Source organism: Anolis carolinensis, chromosome 4, assembly GCF_035594765.1.
Source record: "Anolis carolinensis isolate JA03-04 chromosome 4, rAnoCar3.1.pri, whole genome shotgun sequence".
In the NCBI taxonomy this organism is placed as follows: Eukaryota; Metazoa; Chordata; class Lepidosauria; order Squamata; family Dactyloidae; genus Anolis; species Anolis carolinensis.
In genome coordinates this window covers 155,271,475-155,297,678 of record NC_085844.1, presented here as the reverse complement: position 1 = coordinate 155,297,678, position 26,204 = coordinate 155,271,475, and the positions used below count along the sequence as shown (strand labels likewise).

General features: G+C 40.7%; 1 protein-coding gene across 8 annotated transcripts in view; it reads left to right on the top strand.

The window, feature by feature from the left end:
* Positions 1–33: 33 nt before the first annotated feature.
* The window catches only part of LOC100557949 (calcium-activated chloride channel regulator 1-like), a 41,301-nt gene continuing 15,130 nt past the window's right edge, over positions 34–26,204 (top strand). For 4 of the 8 annotated variants that reach the window (XR_010005349.1, XR_010005348.1, XR_010005347.1 and 1 more), the window contains exons 1-9: positions 35–1,009; positions 2,001–2,141; positions 3,752–3,902; positions 11,012–11,120; positions 15,686–15,854; positions 16,372–16,593; positions 18,042–18,266; positions 19,663–19,840; positions 21,457–21,563. Coding sequence is in view for 3 of the 8 variants with exons in the window: in XM_016992989.2 (XP_016848478.2) it covers positions 854–1,009; positions 2,001–2,141; positions 3,752–3,902; positions 11,012–11,120; positions 15,686–15,854; positions 16,372–16,593; positions 18,042–18,266; positions 19,663–19,840; positions 21,457–21,563 (1,458 nt within the window). In the remaining 5 variants the exon portion in view is untranslated. Of the gene's footprint in view, positions 1,010–2,000; positions 2,142–3,751; positions 3,903–11,011; positions 11,121–15,685; positions 15,855–16,371; positions 16,594–18,041; positions 18,267–19,662; positions 19,841–21,456; positions 21,564–26,204 lie in introns of all 8 variants that reach the window. The other 4 variants (XR_010005345.1, XM_016992989.2, XM_062978059.1 and 1 more) reach the window with 3 other exon arrangements.

The following is a 26,204-nucleotide window of genomic DNA, read 5'->3' as shown; positions in this document are numbered from 1 at the left end:
AGTCGAACACTTCCCAAGTGTTTAGGACTGTGTGATGTAGCAGTAGTAGTAGTTGAGGATGCCCGCCATAGATGTGGGTGAAATGTCAAGAGAGAATGCTTCTGGACAATGGCCATACAGCCCGGAAAATGCACAACTACCCATTACTTGAACTGCCCAGGATCATTACTATGGAAGTGTAGGAGTTGTAGATTTATTGTGGGAGTTGAAGTCCAAACACCTGGAGGGGCAAAGTTTGCCCATGCCTGGTATAGATGAACCCTAGGTATATATTCCTAGAAGCCTTTTTGGAGAAATTCTCAGGCTGGGAACCTGAGGCAGGACAGGGGCCTCTCTCTCTCGCCCTTCCCATGTGGCCCACTGTGAAGACAGCAGGCCTAGGAGGGGCCTAGTGAGGCCTGCAAGGCCTGAGGCTCCCCACACTCCTCCCAGTAGGAGGGCGAGCAGGGGCTGCAGAGCCTGCAAGGCCTACCCATGCCCCGGTCCCCCACGGCCGGCCTCCCCTCAGCAGCATAGAGATTGGGGGCAAACCACAGGCCAGATTCAGCATCAGCCTCATGGAGATAGAAAGCAAGGCCGGCCACAAGTCTGCCTCAGGGCCGCTCCAAAGCACCCAGCAGAGGAAGCCAAGGGAGGCGGAGGTTTTATCTTCATTTTCCTAAGAGATATTCTTAAGGAATGGTGACAGGTGTATTTGTGACAGGAGCAAGTGCCTGAACTGTGTTGATGGAACAAAGTCTGTTGTGAAACACTGATTAAACGTAACTGAGGGTGTCTCTTTGTACGTGTTTACACCCACGTTACCCCTCTACGACACCACTTCTGCCCAAGACACAGCCTGGCACAAGCAAAGATGGAGCGGAAATGGTGGGACCTTTTCGTGGCCTTGCTGCTGCTCCTTGACGTGAAGGGGAGCCTTGTAAAGCTCCACAATGGTGGATATGAAGATGTTGTGATTGGAATTCACCCTAAAATAGCGGAAAATGCCAAAATCATTAACAGCATAAAGGTAATTTCACTACATTTTGTTGATGTCTTGACTTGTAGCAGAGTAGCCACTGGTGACTTTGGGCCCTTCCACACAGCTGAATAAAATCCAACATGTTCTGCTTTGAATGGGAATAGATGGCAGTGTGGGCTCAGATAACCCAGTTCAAAGCAGATATTGTGGGATTTTCTGCCTTGATATTCTGGATTATGTGGTTGTGTGGAAGGGCCCTTTAGCTAACTGGAACCACAAGGTGAGGGGGGCAATAATAATAATAATAATCATCATCATCATCATCACAAGTTCAGTCACCACAGATGTGTGTTTTGGGCTGTTACTGTAAATCCTCTCACAGGGCCCTTCCACACAACCCCATGTCCCAGAATATCAAGGCAGAAAATCCCACAATATCTGCTTTGAACTGGGTTATCTGAGTCCACAGATAATGTGGGATTTTCTGCCTTGATATTCTGGGATATAGGAATCTGTGGAAGTGCCCACAGTCACCTAAAGCCATAAGTAGGGCCTGCAACACAAAGCTGCAGCAAAATAATATTCTGTGCACTCTTTTGTCAGCCAGCCATGTCCCAAGGCAATTTATTCCATTTCTCTTGCCACACTTTCTTGCCACTTCTTTGCTCTCCTCTTATTTTCTACAAGTTGTTGACTGATCTTTGGCCACAGAGCATGAGGATTTTGAGGATGGGTGTAAGTGTGGTAACAGAGGCCCCATCTATACTGACCATTTAATGCAGTTTGAACAAACCCTCCACAAAATAGAGCCCTTAATACACGCGGGTGAAACTGCATTAAATGGTTAGTATAGATGGGGTGGTAGCTCAACTATCAGAAATGGTTTCTTCCCACCAATTTTCTTGATATCAGGAGCAGCTTTGTGTAATTTTTTGTGTTGTCAAAGTTATAAGGGATCTACTAGAAGGATGAGATGCAAAGATGTGACTCACTCTACAACCTCCCTCCCCCCCCCCCCCCCCCCGTCTGTTCTTGTTAGGATATGTTGAAAGAGGCTTCGTCTTATCTCTTCCTTGCTTCACAACGGAGGTTTTATTTCAGGACTGTAAAAATTGTAATACCTCTAACATGGGCATCAAAACCTGAATATAAACGGGCATCCAGAGAATCTTACGCGAATGTAAGTGGAAATCCTTTCAAATCTATATGCAATGTTTGCCCCATTATTGTTGTCCCTATATTGGAGAATGGCAGAATAAAATAAGAATTCTAGATAGCATTATAATATTTTGATTGCAGGGGGACTTTCTTTATAGTAAGTATAGAGAGAATTGGTTTGTGAACAATATAATGTTCTTATGGATGTGATAATAGCTTTAAAGAAGGATTCATCAGATCAATGAATAGAGTATTGATAATAGGCATCTTTGAAGCCAAAACAACAAAAGATAACTTCCAGGTTTACACAGGGTCCATATGCCTCTAAAGATCAGTTACTAAGGTAAAATAGGGAAGTACTGGTAGGTTTCAAATTGTATTTACACTTGTCCAAAAAGTATCTTGGAAACAAGAAGTTTATTTACTAGTTTTGCTTTGACTAGTTTTAAGTGATGATGGATCTGAGGTCATCTACTTGTTCTCCCCCCCCCCCCCCTTTTTTTTTTTTTTTTTTTGCGTTTTTACTCTATATTTCTTTTTTGATTCATTTTTGACTTTTCATGTAACTTTAAAATTTAAATTAATTTATTTCCAACAGCATATACAATCAACCATTTTGAGAACGGTACCTAAGTCAGGAAAGTACATTGTATTTTTTAAAAAAAAGAAAAGAGGAATTGTTGATGTCTTAATCCAGCTTATACATAAAATTATTAAGAATGTTAATATTTTACATAGTTGATAATCTAAAATAACAATAAACATAATAATTAAATGCTTCTTATCTAGTTTAGAACTTTCCCCGCTTAAGACATACTATGCTTATAATTCTGTTACAATCTTCCATCCACTTAAGTACATTTTGTTTTATTCCTCCCTTTCCCTTATCCCTTACACTTTTCTTGTACCTCCTCCACCTGGACCAACTCATCTCATTCTTTAAATCCAAAATGTAATTGTTTCTGTGTCAGGTTTACTCCCCTTTCCTTCAGTGGATATAAACTCAATAAATTTACCCCATATGTTGGAGCTCCCGGTGGCACAATGGGTTAAACCCTTGTGCTGGCAGGACTGCTGACTGAGAGGTCGGCGGTTTGGATCCAGGGAGCAGGGTCAGCTCCCATATGTCAGCTCCAGCTTCCCATACGGGAATATGAAAGGAGCCTCCCACAGGATGGTAAAATCTCAAAAAACATCCGGGTGTCCACTGGGCAATGTCCTTGCAGACAGCCAATTTTCTCGCACCAGAAGCGACTTGCAGTTTCTCAAGTTGTCCCTGACACGAAAAAAACCCATACGTTTTAAAAATAAGTTTGTTTCCATATTCCCTTTTCAAATTTAATGTCATGAGTCAGTTTATTGTTTATGTAACTTTTAAAAGCTTTTTAATAACTTTTTTTTAAAAAAAGAAAAGAAAGAAAACTAGATGCTGACTTATTTACTCTTAACCTGATTTTGCAAGACTTGTCTTAAGTTCAAACATTGTGATTCTTATTTGGATATAAACTGAACACATTATTCTAAACAAGTATTCATAGTTATCATTGTCTTCATCCTCCTCATCTTTGGCATCTGCTACTTATACATCTATTTGTGATGGTGTTCTCTAAAATGGGTCCTATTTTGTTTTAGGCTGATATCATAGTGGCAGAACCTTTTGTGAAATATGGAGATGAACCTTACACTTCGCAATATGGAGGGTGTGGCAAAAAGGGACGCTACATTCATTTCACCTCTAACTTCCTGACAAATGACTCTTTGGTCAACATCTATGGGTCACGAGGTAGTATCTCTTAATTCAAGCTCAAATGCTGGCTTATAGTCAAGGTTTCAAAAAAAAATCACAGAATTAGGAAAGCCATGAAAACAAATTTCATCTTACATTCTGTCCTTTCTCTAAAGGATACTAAATGTAGCATGGACTAGCAATATTCCATAATTTGATTCTTCAATACATTTGCAAGTGGTAAATAATAATATATATAAATAATAAATAAATAATAATAATAATAATAATAATAATCATCATCATCATCATCAACAACAACAATCATTGCCAGGCAATGATTTGGCCACACCTATCATTGCGCACATGATGTGCTAGGAGCAAGGTGTTTCAGCATGATATTGATAGACAGAATTGTGTCTTACAACGCTTCCACTCCAGCTGAAAGTTGGATGGGCATGCCGCCTATCAGATGAAACAGAGGAGCTTCCTATTGAAGCCTCTCCTCCAACTGAAGTGGAAGCATCGTTGGACACTTCACTTTCAACATGGGAGGCTTCCCTTGTTCTGCTGGCTCCAATGGAGCTCCATTGGAACTAGCATGGGGCCTCTCCACAATGACAACGTTTTCCTCTTGTGATATGGAAAGCATCGCTTGAGGGGGAGCTGTCTGTGCGGAGACAGATTTGGCCCTCTGCTTTGTCTATCCTTCTGGATGCCAGGCAAAGCGGGATGGCCTGATTAATATGATGAGGTCACTATTGTGATAAAAACAGAATGCGTCCATGTAGTTTTCTGCCTTTTCCATGGCACATCTTAATCTAAAGTCATCAAACACTTCCCTTTGCTTTCCTTGACTATATATATATATATATGTTGTTTAGAATCCTGTTGGACCGCTATCGTCGTCGTCTCACTTGTTCAGTCGTTTTCGACTCTTCGTGACCTCATGGACCAGTCCACGCCAGAGCTCTCTGTTGGCTGTCACCGTCCCCAGTTCCTTCGAGGTCGAGCCAGTCACTTCAAGGATACCGTCCATCCATCTCGCCCTTGGTCGTCCTCTCTTCCTTTTTCCTTCCATTTTCCCCAGCATCGTGATCTTCTCCAAGCTTTCCTGTCTTCTCATGATGTGGCCAAAATACTTCAACTTTGCCTCTAATATCCTTCCCTCCAGTGAGCAGTCGGGCATTATTTCCTGGAGGATGGACTGGTTGGATCTTCTTGCAGTCCAAGGCACTCTCAGGATTTTCCTCCATCACCAAAGTTCAAAAGCGTCTATCTTCTTTTGCTCAGCCTTCCTTATGGTCCAGGTCTCGCATCCATAGGTTACTATGGGGAATACCATTGCTTTCACTATGCGGACCTTCATTGCCAGTGTGGTGTCTCTGCTTTTCAGTATTTTATCGAGGTTGGCATTGCTCTCCTCCCAAGAAGTAGACGTCTTCTGATTTCCTGGCTGCAGTCTGCATCTGCAGTGATCTTTGCACCTAGAAATATAAAGTCTGTCACTGCCTCCACGTTTTCTCCTTCTGTTTGCCAGTTGTCAATCGGTCTGGTTGCCATGATTTTGGTTTTCTTGATGTTTAACTGCAGCCCGGTTTTTGCACTTTCTTCTTTCACCTTGGTGATAAGGCTCCTCAGCTCTTCCTCACTTTGAGCCATCAGAATGGTATAATCTGCATACCTTAATGTTTCTTCCAGAAATTTTAACTCCAGCCTTGGATTTGTCAAGACCAGCACGTCGCATGATGTGTTCTGCGTACAAGTTGAATAGGTAGGGCGATAGTATACAGCCCTGCCGCACTCCTTTCCCAATCTTGAACCAGTCTGTTGTTCCGTGGTCTGTTCTTACTGTGGCTACTTGGTCTTTATACAGATTTCTCAAGAGACAGACAAGGTGACTTGGTATCCCCATACCACCAAGTACATGCCACAGTTTGTTATGGTCCACACAGTCAAAGGCTTTAGAGTAGTCAATAAAGCAGAAGTAGATGTTTTTCTGAAACTCCCTGGCTTCCTCCATTATCCAGCGGATATTGGCAATTTGGTCTCTGGTTCCTCTGCCTTTTCTGAACCCAGCTTGGACATCTGGCAGCTCTCGCTACATGTATTGCTGAAGTCTGCCTTGTAGGATCTTGAGCATTACCTTACTGGCATGGGAAATAAGTGCAACTGTATGGAAGTTTGAACATTTTTTAGCATTTCCCTTTTTTGGTATGGGGATGTAAATTGATTTTTTCCAATCTGATGGCCATTCTTGTGTTTTCCATATTTGCTGGCATATGGCATGCATCACCTTGACAGCATCATCTTTCCAGATTTTTAACAGTTCAGCTGGTATCCCATCGTCTCCTGCTGCCTTGTTGTTAGCGGTGCTTCTTAAGGCCCATTCAACCTCACTCCTCAGGATGTCTGGTTCTAGTTCATTCACCACACCATCAAAGCTATCTTCTATATTTTTATCCCTCCTATACAGATCTTCTGTATATTCTCGCCACCTTTTCTTGATCTCTTCAGCTTCTGTTAGGTCTTTGCCATCTTTGTTTTTGATCATGCCCATTTTTGCCTGAAATTTGCCTCCGATGTTTCTGATTTTCTGGAAGAGGTCTCTTGTCCTTCCTATTCTGTTGTCTTCTTCCACTTCCATGCATTGCTTGTTTAAAAATAGTTCCTTGTCTCTCCTGGCTAACCTCTGGAATTGTGCATTTAATTGCACAATCCCCTATCGCTGTTTCCTTTCGCCTTCCTTCTTTCTTGAGCTACTTCCAGACAACCATTTTGCCTTCTTGGTTTTCTTTTTCTTTGGAACGTACTTTGTTGCTGCCTCCTGAACAATGTTGTGGACTTCTGTCCATAGTTCTTCTGGGACTCTATTTATCAAGTCTAGTCCCTGAAATCTATTCTTCACTTCCACTGCATATTCATTAGGAATATTTGTGAGATCATATGTAATTGGTCTGTGTATTTTCCCCATTCTCTTTAGTCTGATTCTAAATTTTGCAATAAGAAGTTCGTGGTCTGAACTACAGTCAGCTCCAGGTCTTGTTTTCACCGACTGGATGGATGTCCACCACCTTTGGCTGCAGAGGATGTAGTCAATCTGATTTCGGTGTTGACCATCTGGTGAAGTCCATGTGTAAAGCCGTCTTTTAGGTTGTTGGAAGAGAGTGTTTGTTATGCACAGAGAGTTTTCCTGGCAAAATTCTATCAGCCTACGTCCTGCTTCATTTGGTTGTCCCAGACCATGCTTGCCTGTGATCCCAGTTATAATTTGACTGCCCACCTTAGCATTCCAATCTCCTGTAATGAGAATAATGTCTCTTTTTGGTGTGTTATCCAGTAGGTGCTGCAGATCCTCATAGAACTGATCTAATTCTGCTTCTTCAGCAGCTGTGGTTGGGGCGTATATTTGGATCACTGTGATGTTAAACGGCTTGCCTTGAACTCGAATTGAGATCATTCTATCATTTTTTGGGTTGTATCCAATCACTGCTTTCACAACTTTATTATTAACTATGAAGGCTACTCCATTTCTTCGCTGTTCCTCTTGTCCGCAGTAGTAGATTTAGTGGTCATCTTTTGTGAAGTGGCCCATTCCAGTCCATTTCAGTTCACTGACTCCCAGAATGTCTATCTTTAATCTTGACATCTCACCGATAACCATGTCCAGTTTGCCCTGGCTCATAGATCTTACATTCCAGGTTCCTATAGTGTGTTGATCTCTAGAACATCAGATTTGTCCTTCACCTCCAGCACCGTCGGCCGTTAGCCTTCCCTCCGGCTTTGAGCTAACTGCGTCATCACATCTGGGGCTACTTGGACTAGTCCTCTGCTCCTCCCCAGTAGCATTTTGACCATCTTCCGACCTGGGAGTCCTATCTTCCGATGGTATACTGACATTTCTCTGATTGTGCTGATCCACGTAGTTTTCATGGCAAGAATACTGGGGTGGTTTGCCATTGCCTTCCCCAGGGATCGTATTTACCGCTATACTAGTATGAAAATAGTTGTGCAATCAGTTACATATGTGTGGTCTCTAGTGAATCCAAACTTGTTGCAAGCACATTTAACAACTCTTTATCACACTTTTGACTAGCTTGGGAGAAGGAGATAATTGACCATTGTTCAATAATGCACACTTTGAAGTTCCAATGTTTAAAATCATATAAACTTGTCTCACTCCCCGCATTCTCACAAAAGGGAAGAGGCTTCTGCCTACATTGATATCCTTTTTGTTTATTTTTTGTCACCATGCAAACTGGAAATGATGGGAATTGCAACCCAAAAGCTCTTGTGGCTCTAAGGCTGGAGAAAGGTTAAATGACATTTTAAAGCTAGACATCATATCCATAAGCCTTGTACGGTAACACCATGACAAACAAGTTTAATTTGTTTTGTGACCAAATTCGTTACTCAGTTTCCTCGTATATCCAATTAGATTTCCTCATTAAATTCAACTGAAATGCTATTAATCCATTTCATTCCTCCCCCCAAACCACACCATTTTTTTTGTTACCTCCCTTCCTCTTTCTCCTCATCAGTGGTTGATGAAGGGGATGCTTGTGCTGCCTCTGCCTCGTACACACGCTCCTGCCCCCATCCCTAGCCTCCACTTTTGCTTGAGGGAGTCACCCAAAGCGTCCCCTCTCTTCCTCCTTTCTGGCCCCATTTGACTTATGAACAGTTGTTTATTATACTAGCCTTAGGCCATGACATCAAACAATATACCATTTTTAAAGGTACAGTATACACTTTCCAATATAAACATTAAAACTTTTTCTAAAAACTAGCTCTTCTAAATTACAGTAGCAGTGACAATCCCTGTAGGCATGATAACAATAACAAAATCTGATTTGTATTACTTACTTACTTTACTTAGGTGATCCCTCGTAGTTCGAAGATGACGGTCCTCCATTTCTTGGAAGACGCCTGTGCGTGATTTTTTTTTAAAGGGGTGGAGGTCGGTGCACGGCCGGTCAACACACAGTCTTCACAGATTGAGGTCCCAGCAGTGGTGTGATTAACACAATGAGAGTGGCTTCTCAGTCTGTTGCAGCCTTCTTCTGCCTTCACAGCCGTTGTAACATGTACCATGTTATCCTCCGCCTGCTCCGCCGTTGAGGTCTTTGGGTCTTCGGATTGGTTCGATTGGTCTGGATCCTCCCCTGTGACCACTCCTGGGAGTGCGTGACTCCCGTGGTTGTGCCCACAGGTTCATTGGAACACGCAAGCCCTCTCACCACGTCAAGGTGACAATCCATCGAGGGGGATTTGTATTATCCCAAACTGTTTCCATTTCCATTTTTAGCCTCCACTGTGGACTTTACAAATTTAGCTCAGATTTTTTTGGGCTGGAACTGCAAATGTGGCAACCTTTAATGTTATATTTTTGGAATAATCTGCCAACAGGTCACAGATAATTGCTGATAGTTACCATGCTGCACTTTCTTCCAGAAGGACTCCCAAGAGATTGTTTCTGGGGTCATTATACAAAGGGCTATGTAATAGATAATATATTAAATCTTCTCTTTGCCCAACCCACAAATGCAAGCAGGATCCCTCTATATTTCACTTCTTGCCAGCCTGATGGCATTGTCTGGAAGCGCAGGTCTGTAAATGCTTTCCTGAGGACTACAAACGTCAAGTCTTGAAGATATTGTTGGCTATATTGGGCATTCTTTATTAGGGAATACCAAGTAGTGAAATCTTGCGGTTTACTAGCCAGCACGTTGTCAGATTTATCCATCTCAAAGATTTTATCTTTAATTGCCTCCTTGTCCAACTGCAATATGTTTGTTGTTGATCCATCAAAATACTGATGGCGCAGGGTCAACCAATATTGAGCCCAGCTTCCCCGCTTATATTGCTCCATCAAGCATTGCTTTGTTATACTCTCATCCTCCATTTCCAAAAGTCTCCTCCCATATGAGATATTGAGCATATGTATTCTGGCCTTAAGTGAGGAAAATCCAATTCAAGTCTTAACAAGGCAGATGATGTCCCTGGGAGAAGTGCTAAAAGAGCTCTTACAAACTTATTCTGGATACACTCAACCTGCTTTGTGTTACCCTGTCCCCATACTTCCGCACCGTATAACAACTGTAAATTTTTAGAAGTAAAAATCTTAACTGTGAGACATACCAGAGAACCCCTCTTTATTTTCCTGAAAGCTAGGGTTGAGTTTACTGATCTCCAAGCAGATATTCGACTTAATCCCATTGCCCACTACCACTGCTTTGTGGCACTACCAGAAAGGGGGGGGGGGGAGACATCCCTCAGCACACAGAGAGTGTGTGTCTTGTTCCCTTACAATGGACACCTGGTCCGTCCAATCTGAGGATCTGTCATGAAAAGGATGATTCCCTCGGCCAATGCCATTGAGGCTTGTATTATAGGCCATCCAAAGGGTGGTTACATCATAGGGAGGTGGAGAAAAAAATGAAGGGCAGGGAAGAGAGAAAAAAGAGTGGCAGGAGGGTTTGAGAGGGACTTGTGGTAGGGGAGATGGTGGAGGAGGAGAGGGCTCCAAAAAGGGATATCTAGCTCATAACTACATTATTTCCCTAATATCTTGGTCCTGAGAAAGAAGCCAGCCTAGCTTAGAAAGCTTCCAAGTACATTGTGGTTGGGCAATAAAGGTATCACTCTTTTGTGGATTTTTATATTTATCTTTTGTTTCATTTTACTTCATGGCCAACATGGCTACCCCTGATTATATTGCCCAATTGGTCTAAAACTACTTAGCTTCTTGTGATTCCTTTATTTTATCAGTTTTAAACATATTTTATACAATACTTTTGACACGAAATAAAATAAATTGCCCAATGAGTACAGGCACATGATGTCTATTTCACAGCACTGGAATCCAGAGTAACTTTACTTGTGTACATTTGCATTATTCTAGTAGTTTAAAGGATTTTGACTGTTACTTTGAAATGTATCTGTCTCTTGAATAATGGAAGTATAGATTAGCTTTCCAATATTGTCTTAGAGCACATACGTTAAAGTAAAAGGAGGCATCTGACTGTTTGTCATCTCATGGCTATTTAGTTTCTGGTACAAATTAATTTCCAATCTTATTTAGATCTTTGGAGGGAGGTTGCAGGAGAATATGTAACAGCAATAACGCTGCTCTACTTAGATTTGTTTTTATTGGCTTTTCACAGGCAGAATCTTAGTTCATGAATGGGCTCATCTCAGATGGGGTGTCTTTGAAGAATACAGTTATGATGCACCTTTTTATTCTACTGGAATAAACAAAATTGAAGCAACAAGGTACCATACAAGAATTAGCCATGTTATTCCCTTGTAGTATTAAAAAGCAGGAAGGAATGGAGAGAAAAGAAATGTGGGAGCAGCTTTAACAGTAACTGATTTTTACTTTTGTAAGAGCATTTTTGACTATGAATCCACTTTCCTTGTTCAAGGGCTGCAACCCTGTTCAAAGGCCACAGCTGAGGGCCAATGTGTCATCCTTGAACAAGGAAATTACAAAGGAAGAGAAATGGCTGGATTGAGTTATATTCACAAAGTCTAACCCATTAGCAGAGATATGAACAAAGACAATGGTTTGTATGCAACACATTTGTGAATTTCATACTTCAGGTTTTGTCCACATCTGGAGGTTGGGGCTCCTGTGCAAACATTAGAATGAAAAAGATGGGATACAACAAAGGAGTGTAGAAGTGCAGCACAGTAACTAGAATTTATGTTCCAGATAATCTGTTGTTTTCCATTATGGTTTTGGTATAATTTTATTTTTAGAAAAAAATAATTTTATAATGGGAAGTTAGGGTCTCCAATTGCCACTTTTTCTCTTCCCCATCTTGCCTTGCTGCCCCAACTCTCTCCTTGCTTTATCTCATCTTTCTTCCTGCTCCTTGTCTTGAAGGAGAGGTAGTCAGATGACAGTGTGAATGCAACAAGTTGGGAAAGAAGGACAAGAGGACTAAAAAGAGACCTGAAAAAGAGGGGAAAGTGGCAGGACAAGGTGAGAAAGAAGGGAAGAAAGCCAAACAATTTTTTTAAATTCTCTCAGAAGAGTCATCATAGTTTTTTTTAAGTCATCAAACTGCTTTGGCCAGTAATTTAAAAAATGGTAGTTGTCATGTGCCTTCAAGGTGAACTTATTACACAATTTTCTTGACCACATTTGTTCAGAGGGTGTTATGCTTTTGCCCCCTCTGCCAAGCATGGACAAAACCACTGACCTCCAGAGTCACAGTTTAATGCTTAAACCACAACACCACACTGGTTTTTCTAAAATTGGTACCAAGGCTAAAACATATTGGTAGAAAAGATGAAACTATTAATGTGTTTGATTTTCAGAATTAGAATGCAAACTAAAATCAGTATATTGTATGTATAATAATTCACATTACATGCAAAAGACAATAATTATAGCAGTTCCAACTTGCTTTGCTTCTAAGAGGTGCTGCAATGGAATGTAAATGGTTATGTTAGAGTTTAATCAGTTAGTCCACAGGGTGCTCAGTGTAACATTCCGTTTTTGAACAAAAAAGGATTTGCGATGGGTAAAAGTATGAGTTTATTACACTATCACCAAATGTCATTAATGCAGCAAAGATCTTTGTGAACAACTCTTTCAAATATATTTAGACTGAAGATTAATCATTTTCTTGCACAATTTGATCAACAGTTCAACATTAACCTTCACCTACGATTTTTGTGTTACATCTTTACAGTTATACAGTTACAGTCTGCAACTAACAGATCTTCAGAGTTGTTTCGGATTGATGGGGAGCTCCTCCACCCTCCCGGGGATGGGGGGGCACCTGACATCTCGGCAACTCGGTGTAGCGAGTTCGCTCACCATTTTGCAGACAAAGTCGCTCAGATCCGTTCCGACTTAGAAGCCAGCCTTGATGCATTGCCAGGTGAGGTAACCGAGGCATATGTCTGTTCGATCTTGTGGGATTCGTTTCAGCTTGTGCAGCCTGATGATGTGGATAAGATTCTTGGAGAGGTGAGGGCGACCACCTGTGCCCTGGATCCTTGCCCATCTTGGCTTTTAAAACAGGCCAGTGGGGGGGTTAGTTGGTTTGTGTCGATAATCAATGCTTCTCTGGCGCAGGGCAAATTTCCATCCAGCCTCAAACAAGTTGTGGTTAGGCTGATTTTGAAGAAGGCCTCTTTGGATTCGCCTGACCTCCGTAATTACAGACCAATCTCTAACCTTTCCATTTTTGGGCAAGATCTTGGAGCGGGTGGTCGCCTCTCAGCTCCAGGGTTTCTTGGAAGATACGGATTTTCTGGACCAATCGCAGTCTGGCTTCAGGCCTGGTTTCAGTACCGAGATGGCTTTGGTCGCCTTGGTGGATGACCTCCGCAGGGAACTAGACAGGGGGAGTGTGACCCTGCTGGTTCTCTTGGACATCTCAGCGGCTTTCGATACCATCGACCATGGTATCCTTCTGGGATGGCTCTCCGGGATGGGCCTTGGGGGTACTGTTCTACAGTGGCTCCAGTCCTTCCTGGAGGGCCGTTCCCAGTTGGTGAAGCTGGGGGATACCTGCTCGGACCCCTGGCCTTTGACCTGTAGGGTCCCGCAAGGTTCTATTCTGTCCCCCATGCTTGTTAACATCTACATGAAACCGCTGGGTGAGGTCATCCGGAGTTTTGGAGTACGGTGCCATCTCTACGCGGATGACACCCAACTCTACTACTCTTTTCCACCAAAATCCAATGAAGCCCCTCGGATTCTAGACCAGTGCCTGGCTGCTGTGTTGGCCTGGATGAGGGCGAACAAGCTGAGACTTAATCCTGACAAGAAAGAGGTCCTCCAGGTCAGTCGTATGTCTGATCGGGGTATTGGGTGGCAACCTGTGCTTGACGGGGTCGCACTCCCCCTGAAGGCGCAGGTCCGCAGCTTGGGGGTCCTCCTGGACTTGAGGCTGACTCTTGAGGCTCAGGTGTCGGCCGTGGCCGGGAGGGCCTTTGCACAACTAAAACTTGAGCGCCAGCTGCGACCATACCTCGAGAAGTCTGATCTGACCATGGTGGTCCATGCCTTAGTTACCTCTAGACTGGATTATTGCAATGCGCTCTACGAGGGGCTGCCTTTGAAAACGGCCCAGAAATTACAATTAGTACAACGTTCGGCAGCCAGGCTTCTAACCGGAGCGAATTACAGGGCGCATTCTACGCCTCTGTTCAAGGAGCTCCACTGGCTGCCGTTTACTTTCCGGGCCCAATTCAAGGTGCAGGTTATCACCTACAAAGCCCTAAACGGTTTGGGACCCACCTACCTTAGAGACCGCATCTCCCCCTATGAACCTGCACGTTCTCTTCGCTCGTCGGGTGAGGCCCTCCTCTCGCTTCCACCACCTTCGTAGTTGCGGTTGGTGGGGTCAAGAGAGAGGGCCTTCTCTGTCGTGTCCCCCCGACTTTGGAACTTGCTCCCCAGGGAAATCAGGCAGGCCCCTACCCTCCTCTCCTTCCGGAAGAGCCTAAAAACCTGGCTCTTCCAAAAGGCCTTCGACGACTAATTATTAGGTTGAACTATCTGCCCATTCAACTACAGGTTTTTCTGCCACTACTATTTTGCACTTTACTGAGAAACTACCTCTCCCATTTTGATATATTTTGCACCTTGGCCCAGATCCTTGTTTTACTCTCCTGCTTTTAATATTTTATGCTATATGTTGACTACTATGATGGTTTTATTGATATTGATGTTTTACTGTTGGATTAATTGTATTATCATTTTATTGTTGTATGTTCTGGGCTTGGTTCCCATGTAAGCCACTCCGAGTCCCCATTGGGGAGATGGGGCAGGGTAGAAAAATAAAGTAGTTGTTATTATTATTATTATTATTATTATTATTATTATTATTATATATTATCAGGATTTTTGTCAAAAGCAAAAGTATTCTATTTATGCTAGAAAGTCATCATCTCTTGACTTTTTAATAAGCTATCATACACACTCATGTATAAGTCTAGAAATTTAGTCAAAAAGCCTGGGGTGACTTATCTATGGGTCACTGTGAATACTGTACCTCCACACATACAGAAAAAAGGAACTATACTCTTTGAATAGAATGGCAAAAAGCAAAAATTTAGTTCATCTAGGGGGATCTAAAAGAAGTACAGCCCCCCCTCTACTCTCTCTACAAGCCTTTTGTGCTAGTTTAAAAAAATGGCTCTTTAGGCAGGCCTTTGACCTGTTGTAATCTATGGCCAGATTCGAAGATCCACCAATTGCTTCACTTTGCACTTTGATCTGTTATTGTAGACAGCCAGCGTTATTCGCAGGTTCTACTGCATTTTAGGAATTTTACACTGTTATCAGATGGGATTTTATGTGTGTTTGTTGTTTTAAAATTTATGTTGCTATTTATATGCTTATGTTACTATTTATTTATATGTGGTACTTCGTAGTGCTTCTGTGAGCCGCCCCGAGTCCCCTTGGGGAAATGGTGGCGGGGTATAAATAAAAGTATATTATTATTATTACTACTATTATTATTACTATATAATCCAGTTCAAAGCAGATAATGTGGATTATCTGTTTTGATAATCTGGGTTATATGGCAGTGTAGAAAGGGCCTTAGTTCATCCTGGGAGGATCTAAAAGACGTAGAGCCCCCCTCTACTTTCTCCATCATGAAGCCATTCCTGGCCTTTTTGAATGACTGTGCAGGGAAATAGTAGCAGCTGCCAGGGACCGCTGGACCCCGGAGGCAACATTGATGTTTTCTCCTCTCCACTTTTGACCTATCCACGTGTCATTTCAAAACCCATAATTTTGATCTTCAAACATGCCCTCAACTTATATATGACTGTATACAGTAACTGTATTTTTTAATATTCTTCAGATGCTCAGCTAGTATCACTGGCCAATATATATTCGCAACTACTGGAGGCAGAACCAGAAAATGCAGAATTGAAAGCCACACTGAGCTTTATGAGCCTGGATGCCTGTTTATTCCCTATAAAAAGCAAACTTCACTGGCATCGATAATGTTCATGCAAAGTCTGTCTTCAGTAAGTATGACTATTGTTTGTGGGGTTACTATAGGAATTTGTTTAATGTCTGTCTTCAAAAATAGAAAATATTGTCCAACTTGTTGCCAAATGGAAACTTGTTTCATTGTTTCAGGTGACTAAAGCATGAAATTGTGCAGCTAATGCAAATTTGGAAGCAGAGCTTTCTAGACGTTTTTATTAATAATCACAGATATTAAATCATGTTTGCCTTCTTTTTCTCTTGTTCTTTCTAGATTTCCCCATTCCTTCTCATGCAATTCTCTTTCTTTTTGAAGTAGTTTTTTGTGGGATTTCAGAACTTTAGGTAAACTGGAACAAATTTTTTTCATTATATTTTTATATGACCATAGACATAGCATATTTCAAACTAAAAATCCACAGAGTCTCTGTAGCTTGTTTGTGTGGCACAGATTTTCCATATTTGTACTATTATTTTATAAAATAGGGACAGTTTTTTTAAACTAGGAATTCCTAATGAGGCCGCAATCATGTCCTACTCTTATTGCCTATTTAGGTTTCTCAGTTTTGTGACAAAAGTAATCATAACCTTATGGCACCAAACATGCAGAACAAAATGTGCAGCTACAAAAGTACATGGGAAGTGATTTCAGGCTCCGCCGATTTTGCTAGTTCACGTCCATTAGGTGCTCCTCCTCCTGACCCCATAATTCATTTGATGAAAACGCAGGAGAGAATTGTGTGTCTAGTACTCGATGCTTCTGCACAGATGGGAAAGGTAAGTTTATCTCCTATTGTTTGTGTCTACTGCTTCTGTATCTGATTGGATATGCTGTTCTGGATACAGTGATAGATATGTACAAAAGAATTGTTCTAGGCAATAGTCAAGTAGTAAGTCCACTCAGGTTTATCCTAAATTTTAAAGCTATTCAAGGTGCTAAATTCCCCAAACATGTGCTAAATGTTATTTCCCAAATAGTATTGTCACCATGGTAATGTTTAGATATATCAGCCACCATCAACTCCTAGTTCTAAGGATATCAACCCAGTGATGTTTCATGTGTGCATGTGCCTTCACATCACCCCTTGCATTACAGTGACCCCATGAAGTTCATAGAGTTTCTTCGGTACTAAATGGGTGCGATAGATAATCCAGCTCTTTGGTAATAAACAGCTAGAATATTTGCAATCCTCATTTATGAGTAAAAGGCAAACTGTCTTATTGTCAGAAGTTTTGTGGGGCAGGAGGAAATAAGAGCCCCTAAGATGAGGTGGGAACATCTGCCCATGGGCTATTTAGGCCTCCTTCCCTCTATTTTAGTTGCTCCAGATCTCACCACCATTATAGGATTTGCCACTAGAATTCAGGGGCAACACAGGATAATAATATTTCCTTGAAAGTGCCTTTTGATGTTTAAGAACCAGATCAAAAGTGCTTTCCTGAGTAACAAACATCTGACTTACATCCGACTCATAGTTAAGAATGGGGGTGAGAAATCTACCTCTCAAAAAGGATATTCACTCCTGAAAGAGTTATCATGGAGAAGAGATGTCTCCACTGAAGCATTATTACCAATCCTTGTTTTCACAACAAGCTAATACTTTTCAATATCCAGTTGTCATAGGGACAGAAAGTGAGGTGAAATCTTTTGAACAGGGCACAGATAGCAAAACAAACACCACAAGGGTGTTAACCCTTCCCTATCCAAAGCTCTCTATATAGATGTAGATGTAGATATGAGTGAAGGGGGGGCAGCCAGAAAGACACAGCTCAGTCATGTCTTGTCCACCAGCAGCTGGGATTGAACTGATGGAAGGACAAGTGGCTAAATTATAGAGCAGATGCCCCACTCTACTGTCACAGAAGCCACCAACAGCCACTATTTTGAAAGTGTACACTGCAAAGGAGGAAGATAGCATGTTGGGAAGTGGCCTCATATCTCTGTTTGTGTCAGGTTGAAGTGTAGCAACTAGCAAAGACTAATGACTCAGTTATACTGATACAGAAGCCACCAGCTACATTCTTAAATGTGGCTGATGAGGACAACAGACAAGAGAGAATGTAATGAGTAAAGCAATGGACACATAGATACTATATTGGAAAAGTGTTCAACATGTTTTTGACACAAATTGCAACATAGGTTAAATTATGTAGCATATACATACTGGTTATGGAGTTGTCTAAATTTGATTAATTTCCTTTTATGCACCCCCATCCCCATGCAGGACAATCGCCTTAGTCGGCTGATTCAAGCTGCAAAACTATTTCTTCTCCATATTATTGAAAAAGGATCCTGGGTTGGAATTGTAACATTCAATAGCAAAGGAAATATCCAGGCTGGGTTGCAAAGGATTTTCAGTGACATAGAACGTGAAGGTCTTACAAGCCATCTTCCAACCACAGCTGCTGGAGATTGTAACATATGTGAGGGAGTGAATGCAGCATTTCAGGTGAAGGAGGAGATTTTTCAAAAGCATTGTGTACATCCCACCTTACTGCAAAATAGGTGAACCCAAGGAAGAGCACTCAAGGGAATTTTAAAGCCTAGCAATTGCATCCTATTCTATGAAGGTTGACTGAAAGAGCCATAGAATATCCCTGTGAGTTTCCAGCAGTAGTGATTCTCTCACTTTTAGTATGTTGATGAAGGGCAGCCTCTGCAGCTCGCAGAAGCTTTGAGCCTCAGCCTTAGAGAGGGAGGTCACATGCAGCACAAATGCAGAGTAGCAATCGGAAGCAACCAACTCGGAACCTCCAAGTATTTTACTTTTACACATTTCCTTTCTGCATGTACCAAAGTTGCCAAACTAACCTGTGACAAAGGGAGTACCACCAATAGATCTAGTGAGGATGTAAACGCAGCCTGGGAAGATTGTTGGACTCAGTTTGGCGTAATGGAGAGTGGATATGAAATGTTAAGGGGTATTAAATTTTTAGTTAGGTAGGTTGGATTCTTGGGCCCCAGGTTATATTTGACTAACATTGCATTGGTTGGTTTAGAGAAAGAAGGGGGTAGTTCTTCCTTCCATCGTTTTTCCTTTCTCTTTGTCTCCTCATCTGGTGGCAAAACTGCCAGCTCTGCACTGTGCTCTTGTGAGGGCTTGTGAGAAACATGACTTTCCGTTTTTTTTTCTCTGCTTATGGGTTACCTCTGTCATCTCATCCTCCCCTGGTAATAATAATAATAATAATAATAATAATAATAATAATAATAATATTAATAATAACAACTTTATTTTTATATCCCGCCCCATCTCCCCAGAGGGACTCGGAGTGGCTTACATGGGGCCATGCCCGACAACAATACAATAACAGCAATAAAACAATAAAACAAGATCGGCAATAAAACAATGTTGCATCAATAAAAACATAACATCAATAAACTGTTATAAAAGTCAGCGCACAACATAAAATGGTTAAAAACAGGGCTAAAAACACAGAGAATGGTAGGAAAAACCATGAACATTGTGCTGTTCATTTCACTCACTTATGAGGGAGAAATGTAGCTTCACCATGAAGCTGTTGTGAGGTTTTCACAGCGAAATGAGGGAAATGGACAGAGGCAACCCAGTGGCAAAGAGAAAGTAAGAGCAGTGGAGGCAAATGAGGAGCCACTTCTTTTTCTTAGAAAAGGATTGCAACTCACCACTACGTTGAGGGGAGGTGGGGAAATTGAGACTAATCCACTTTGCTGCTTGTTCTGAGGTAAAGTCACCCTCCTTATTTCATGTGCAAACCACATCATGCAATACATTGTTGAAATGTTTTTCTAATACTTGAGTTTCAACTGGCTTCCTACATTTTTTCCATTGCTGCTAAAAGTCTATGTCTTTTTTTTCCATCTAGGTATTTTCGCAAAAATTAACGAGTACAGAAGGCTGTGAAATTGTACTTTTGACAAATGGTGAAGGTTCGGACCTTAGCCCTTGTCTTTCTAAGAATCAAAGCCAAGAGATTATCATTCATACCATTGCTTTTGGTTCAAAGGCTTCAAATGAACTAGAAAAGCTGGCAGATATGACAGGTGAATGAGCAAGCCAAGTATCAAAGGCTTTTTCTTCTGTGCTCTATAATGCCAGCTGGGTAGGTTGCTACCCAGCCATTGTTTCAATGTACTTCACAATGTCCTTGTCCACACATGGAACAATTCCTAACAATCATGATAAAAAATGGGATGTCCAGTTGCTGAAGGAAAATACAGATGTGCATCAGATTCTGAGCACAAAAAAGTATGGAAACACTTTTGGTACAGATTGAGACAAGTGATTCACATCAGTATCACAAATTAAGGACCAGACTACCTGAAAATCATTTTTTTCTGAAATTTGTCTGTCTGCGTTTTAGGATCTTTTAAGTGAAAGCTTTCTTTTGATACCACCAACATTATAGGCATGTCTGGTGAATTCTCAAGAGAAAATAATCTCGGTGGCTATTCCATAACTTTGGAATTTCTTGCTGTAAGAAGTTGGTTTGCCCCCTTTCTCTGCTCACAGTCTAATGGAAAGAGAAGGCCTTTCTGATTTCTCAGGCCTTTGTATGTCCAGTTTGGAGCAGAAGGTCTTTTTATTGGGGTATGCTGTATCTTTTATCATTTCAACAGTCTTTTTACGTAAACTGTCTAAAATTAATGTTTTTCCATGCAATTCTCCTCCTCCCCTGTATTTGGTAGAATCTTCTGTTCTAACTCACTGTGAAAGCCACTGTGAATCTCAGATTGAGAGAAAGGCAGGGTGCAAATTAAATAAATAAAATAGCTGAATAAATGACATTAGATTTCTTCACGTCAGTGTCTCCACTTCCAGCCTGAATTGGGACTGTGGTGATCCTTGTTGTTGCTATAAAATAATTTTACACCAGTCTTTCTTCTGCATTGTTAAAGCAGTGTTATTTATTACCTTAAGAACCTTTATTGGCCTTCTTATTTGGTGTTCTACATCCTTTGAGATCTCTGCTGTAGAAATGGACAGATGCTGCCACTGAGAGTTTGAATCTGGACTCCTGAGAAACAATATCTTTAAGCGTACTGGGAAGAGGAGCCTTACCACCATATATTTCCTATATTTGTTTTGAATCCAGATTTTTAATACAGAAGTATATCCTTTTTAAAATTAAGCACCTTTTCTTCAAATTACACATCCTTGCTTTGGATGTTTCCATGCTTTCCACTGACTTGGGAGTCTGTGGCTTTGCATGAGGACTTGCAGAGTTCCTCCAGCTCATATATTATGTCCTTGGACGGACCAACATATGGGAAGCGTGTGCTCTGTGTGATTTCTGATAATACTGCATGTCCTTTTCAGTTTATCACAACTCAAGATACAGGTGGGAAATGAAGTGATATTTTGTGTCTGTGTGTTGGGATAGAGAGAGAATGAAAGGAAGGTGAGGGAGGCTCAGTATGTACATGATGCTTTACTAAGAACAGTTAGGTCTGGCCTTTATTCACAATCTAAAATACACCTGGAGGAAAATTAGCATTGGGAACAGACATGGGAGATGAGAACCATTGATGAGGACTTTGGACTGCTGGGGAATAGGGTAGTTATGCTTGTATAAGTTGTTTTGGTTTTACTACTACAAAACATATCTTTTATTCCAGTTTGCAACCTGTTCTCGTTTATTCTTCCAATCCTATTTCAGGAGGTAAGACATTTTATGCCACAGATAGTTTGGATTCCAATGGCCTCATAGATGCTTTCGGTGGGATTTCATCTGGAAGTGGAGATGCCAGTCAACAATCTATTCAGGTCTGAATTTCAAAGATTTGAAATTAAGTAGGGTTTGTTGGTAGCTTTAGTGATTATTAGCAGCATGTTTACAATTGTTAGGTAGTGAGCAAACATTAAACCATAGCTGTCCCTGCCACAAGCCATGAGGGTATGTGACTAACATAATAACAATAATAATAATAATAATTCCATAGTCCAGTTTTTGATATATTGCTTGTTAAGAGATAAGCTACACATTTTAATGCATACATTTGTAATTGTATGCTATTCCTGAAAGTTATGTCTTTTATGTCATTACATGACCTAAATAATGCATCAGTTTGGAAGTCTTGCCTGTTTTAATTTTTGCATATTACTGTTATCATGTGTAGTGCTTGATACCTTTGAAACATTCTGCTAAGTTACTTGTTTAATATTTTGTATATTTGCTTAAATTTGAGTCTTAAGTTGTTGTTTTATATGTCTATTAGTTTTATTCAATTATATATATCAGTGGAAGGTCCAGGATGGGAGAAAGAACTATTTTCTGTTGGAGGCAAGTGTGAATGTTGCAATTAATCATCTTGGTTAACATTGAAAAGTCTTGCAGCACCTGGATCTTCCTTTGCCTAGTTTCCAATATACCTCACAACTTCTTAAGATGCCTGCCATAGATGTGAGCGAAACGTCAGGAGAGAATACTTCTGGAACATGGCCATACAGCCCAGAAAACTCACAGCAATCCAGTGATTCTGGCCATGAAAACCTTCAACAACGCATTATTATTATTATTATTTTATTGTATGACACAGCAAACAAGATATACATGCTGAATTTCATATCACAAAATCACAAGTCGAACACTTCCCAAGTGTCTAGGACTGTGTGATGTATTTTCGGATGATGCGCGCAGATCCCAGCAGGGTGGCCTTTTGCAGTTGGCAGATCGTGATTTTGTCAATGTCTCTTGTTTCCAAATGCCGGCGGAGATCTTTTGGCATGGCACCCAGTGTGCCCATCACTACCGGGACCACATGCGTTGGTTTCTGCCAGAGTCTTTGAAGTTCAATCTTGAGGTCCTGATAGCGGCTGAGTTTTTCTTGTTGTTTTCGTCAATGCGACTGTCACCTGGGATGGCAACATCAATGATCCAAACCTTTTTCTTTTCCACAACTGTGATGTCTGGTGTGTTGTGTTCCAGAACTTTGTCAGTCTGGATTCGGAAGTCCCACAGTATCTTTGCGTGTTCATTTTCCACAACCTTTGCAGGTTTGTGATGCCACCAGTTCTTTACTGCAGGGAGGTGGTACTTGAGGCATAAGTTCCAATGAATCATTTGGGCCACATAGTTGTGCCTCTGTTTGTAGTCTGTCTGTGCGATTTTCTTACAGCAGCTGAGGATATGATCAATGGTTTCATTGGTTTCCTTGCACAGTCTACATTTTGGGTCATCAGCTGATTTTTCGATCTTGGCCTTAATTGCATTTGTTCTGATGGCTTGCTCCTGGGCTGCAAGGATCAGGCCTTCTGTCTCCTTCTTCAGGGTCCCATTTGTGAGCCAGAGCCAGGTCTTCTCCTTATCAGCTTTTCCTTCAATTTTGTCAAGGAACTTTCCGTGCAATGTTTTGTTGTGCCAGCTGTCAGCTCTAGTTTGTAATGCGGTTTTCTTGTACTGGTTTTTTGTCTGCTGTGCTTTGAGGAGTTTCTGATTTTTGACTTCAATCAAAGCAGGTTCTTCACTTTGCTTTACATATCCTGTCAGGGCATGTTCTTCTTCTTTGATTGCTTGTTTGACTTGTAAGAGTCCTCTGCCCCCTGATCTTCTAGGGCAGATATAGCCGGTCAACATCACTGCGAGGGTGCAGTGAATGATGAATGGTCATGAGTTTTCTTGTTTTTCTGTCCAAATTGTCCATAGGTCATTTGGCCGGCATGACTGCATGGCACGTGTTACCTTCCCGCCAGAGCAGTATTTATTTATTTATTTATTTATTTTATATACTGCTCTTCTCCCCCAGGGGGACTCAGTACCTATTGATCTACTCATATTTGCATGTTTTTGAACTGCTAGGTTGGTAGAATAGAAGCTGGGGCTAACAGCAGGAGCTCACCCCGCTCCCTGGATTCAAACTGCCAATCTTTTGGCCAACAAGTTCAGCAGCTCAGCGGTTTAACCTGTTGTGCCATCAGGGGCTCCACACATGATGATACAGAAACTATAGCAGTACAGAAAAATATTACTTAAATCAGCTTAGAAGTAATGGTATTGGAATACATTTGCAACAGTTCTTAGATATTGGATGTGGCTGCTCAACAGCTTACCTATGTTTAGCTTTAAGGCAGTGGCAGCCGATGTTTCCTATGTCAGTTAGAGCAATGAACCCATTCCATCTTTTAAGGAATTATCCAGGATGCTGAATCTCTTTATAATTAAGGGCACTTTCATACTAGACCCTGGAGGGGGTCTACGGTATATGCCATCCTGGTAAAAAACGGGATGGCATGCAGCCACCCAAAGTCTCCCAAAATAATCCCTTAAAACTTTTTGAAACATACCAGTCTCCATAAACCCTGTTTTGTTCCAAATTAATTTGGTTTTACCGGAGGCATCATTAGTACGCCTCCGGTAAAACACGTCTTGGTTTTAAGGACTGTCTGGATGAGCCTTAAGGCTCAGCAGCCTGGGGAATGCCAATAAAGTCTGGAGTAAAACCTGAAATGAATCACAACTTTCTTCCTGAAAGGATGTCATAAGGAAGAGGGAGCAGGGTTTTTTTTTTCCTACTGCCCTGGAGAATAGAACCCAGAGCATTGGGTTCAAATTATAAGGGGAAATGATTCTACTTGAACATTAGGAAGAGCTTTGGAGTGTAGTGGAGGCTCCTTATTTGGTGGCTTTTAAATAGAGGCTGGATGACCCTCTGTTGAGGTTGATTTAATTGTTCTTTTCCTGTATGGCAGGGGGGTTGGAATGGATGACCCTTGGGGTCTCTTCCAACTCTATGATTCTATATGATTTTAGCGTTTTTTTAAAATAATATTTATTAAAAAAATTTATACATCATTTGTTATACAGCTAACCCATAGTAATCACTATTCAATTTTCAATATTCAATACAATTCTACAACACATTTTTGCATCCACTGTTATTTTATATCTATCTATCTATCTATCTATCTATCTATCTATCTATCTATCTATCTATCTATCTATCTATAATCCCACAACACCATGCTCCCCCCCCCCCCCCCCCGAGCAATTTCTTTTACACATCATCTGTCCAAAATTTCATTTCCTCTTGTGGAGGTAATTTTCCATCCTTCTTTTTAAGTCCTCTTTCAATAAATTTTCTCCATACAACATCAAAATTATTATTTTTTCCATAACCCTCTTTAAACTTTTAATTAACATATCAGCTTATCATTTTTTTGCTAATTTCCATGCTTCCTTATACCACTCTTCTATTTGTATATTTATTTCTCTTTTCCATTTCCTTGCTATCAACAGTCTTGCTATTATTAATAAATTTGATATTGCATCTTTTTCTTCTTTTTTCAACTGTTTATTTGTATATAAAGATAATAAAGCTATACTAGGGCTTCTTTCTACCTTGATATTCATTATCTCCTCCATCTCTTTAAATACCTTTCCCCAAAATTCACTTACATATTTACATTGCCACCACATATGTATATGTACCCACTTTTTGGCATCCTCTCCAACAATTTCTTGAATAGTTTTTGTTTATATTTGCTATTTTTATTGGTGTTAAATACCATTTACTTATCAACATATAATTATTTTCTTTAACCTGTATTTATAAATTTTTCAAATTTCTCTGCCTCCATAACTGTGACCATTCCATTTTATTTATTTTTGTCCCTAAATCTTCCTTCTAAATCTCCTTGAGATTTTTATTTTTTATTATTCCTTTATTGATTTCATTTATTATCTTATATATTTTACTGGTTATTACTTTCAACCTCTGAGGATGCCTGCCATAGATGTGGGCGAAACGTCAGGAGAGAATGCTTCTGGAACATGGCCACACAGCCCGAAAGACATACAACAACCCTATTACTTTCACATTTTTATGTTCCTCTCTGTCTCTTCCATTTTGTATTAATTGTTCAAACTGATTAAGTTTACTATCATTTTTATTATTTTTTACCCAGTTTTTGATCCATTGCTCTAGTTGTATACAGTGGAACCATGACAATTTTATTTCCCTGAATTTTTTCATAATTCTTTCCTTTTTCATTTCAACCTTTACCCAATCCCCTATTTTATCCATAATTTTCCCTTAATTTTTTATCCATTATGTTTTTTAGATTTTTTGGAAATTTCCTTTCCATTATAATTGGGGTTATTAATGAACCATCCACGATTAACTTTCTCTTATATTTGTTCCATATATCTCATACATATTGGGTTATCAATTTCCCTAATTTCTTTTCTTGTAAACTCTTTTAAAAATATTCCAGATTTCTTCCTCTACTTTCTTCGTATCTGTTTTTAGCTATTCTATATCCTCATTTATTATTCCTTCTATAACCAATCTCAGTCTATTTGCTATATGATTTAAGTTTGATCATTGTTGGACAAATGGAATTTGCGCAGCACAAGACAAATCTCATGGCTGCCATATCAGCATTTATGTATGTTTGAACATTGTGGGA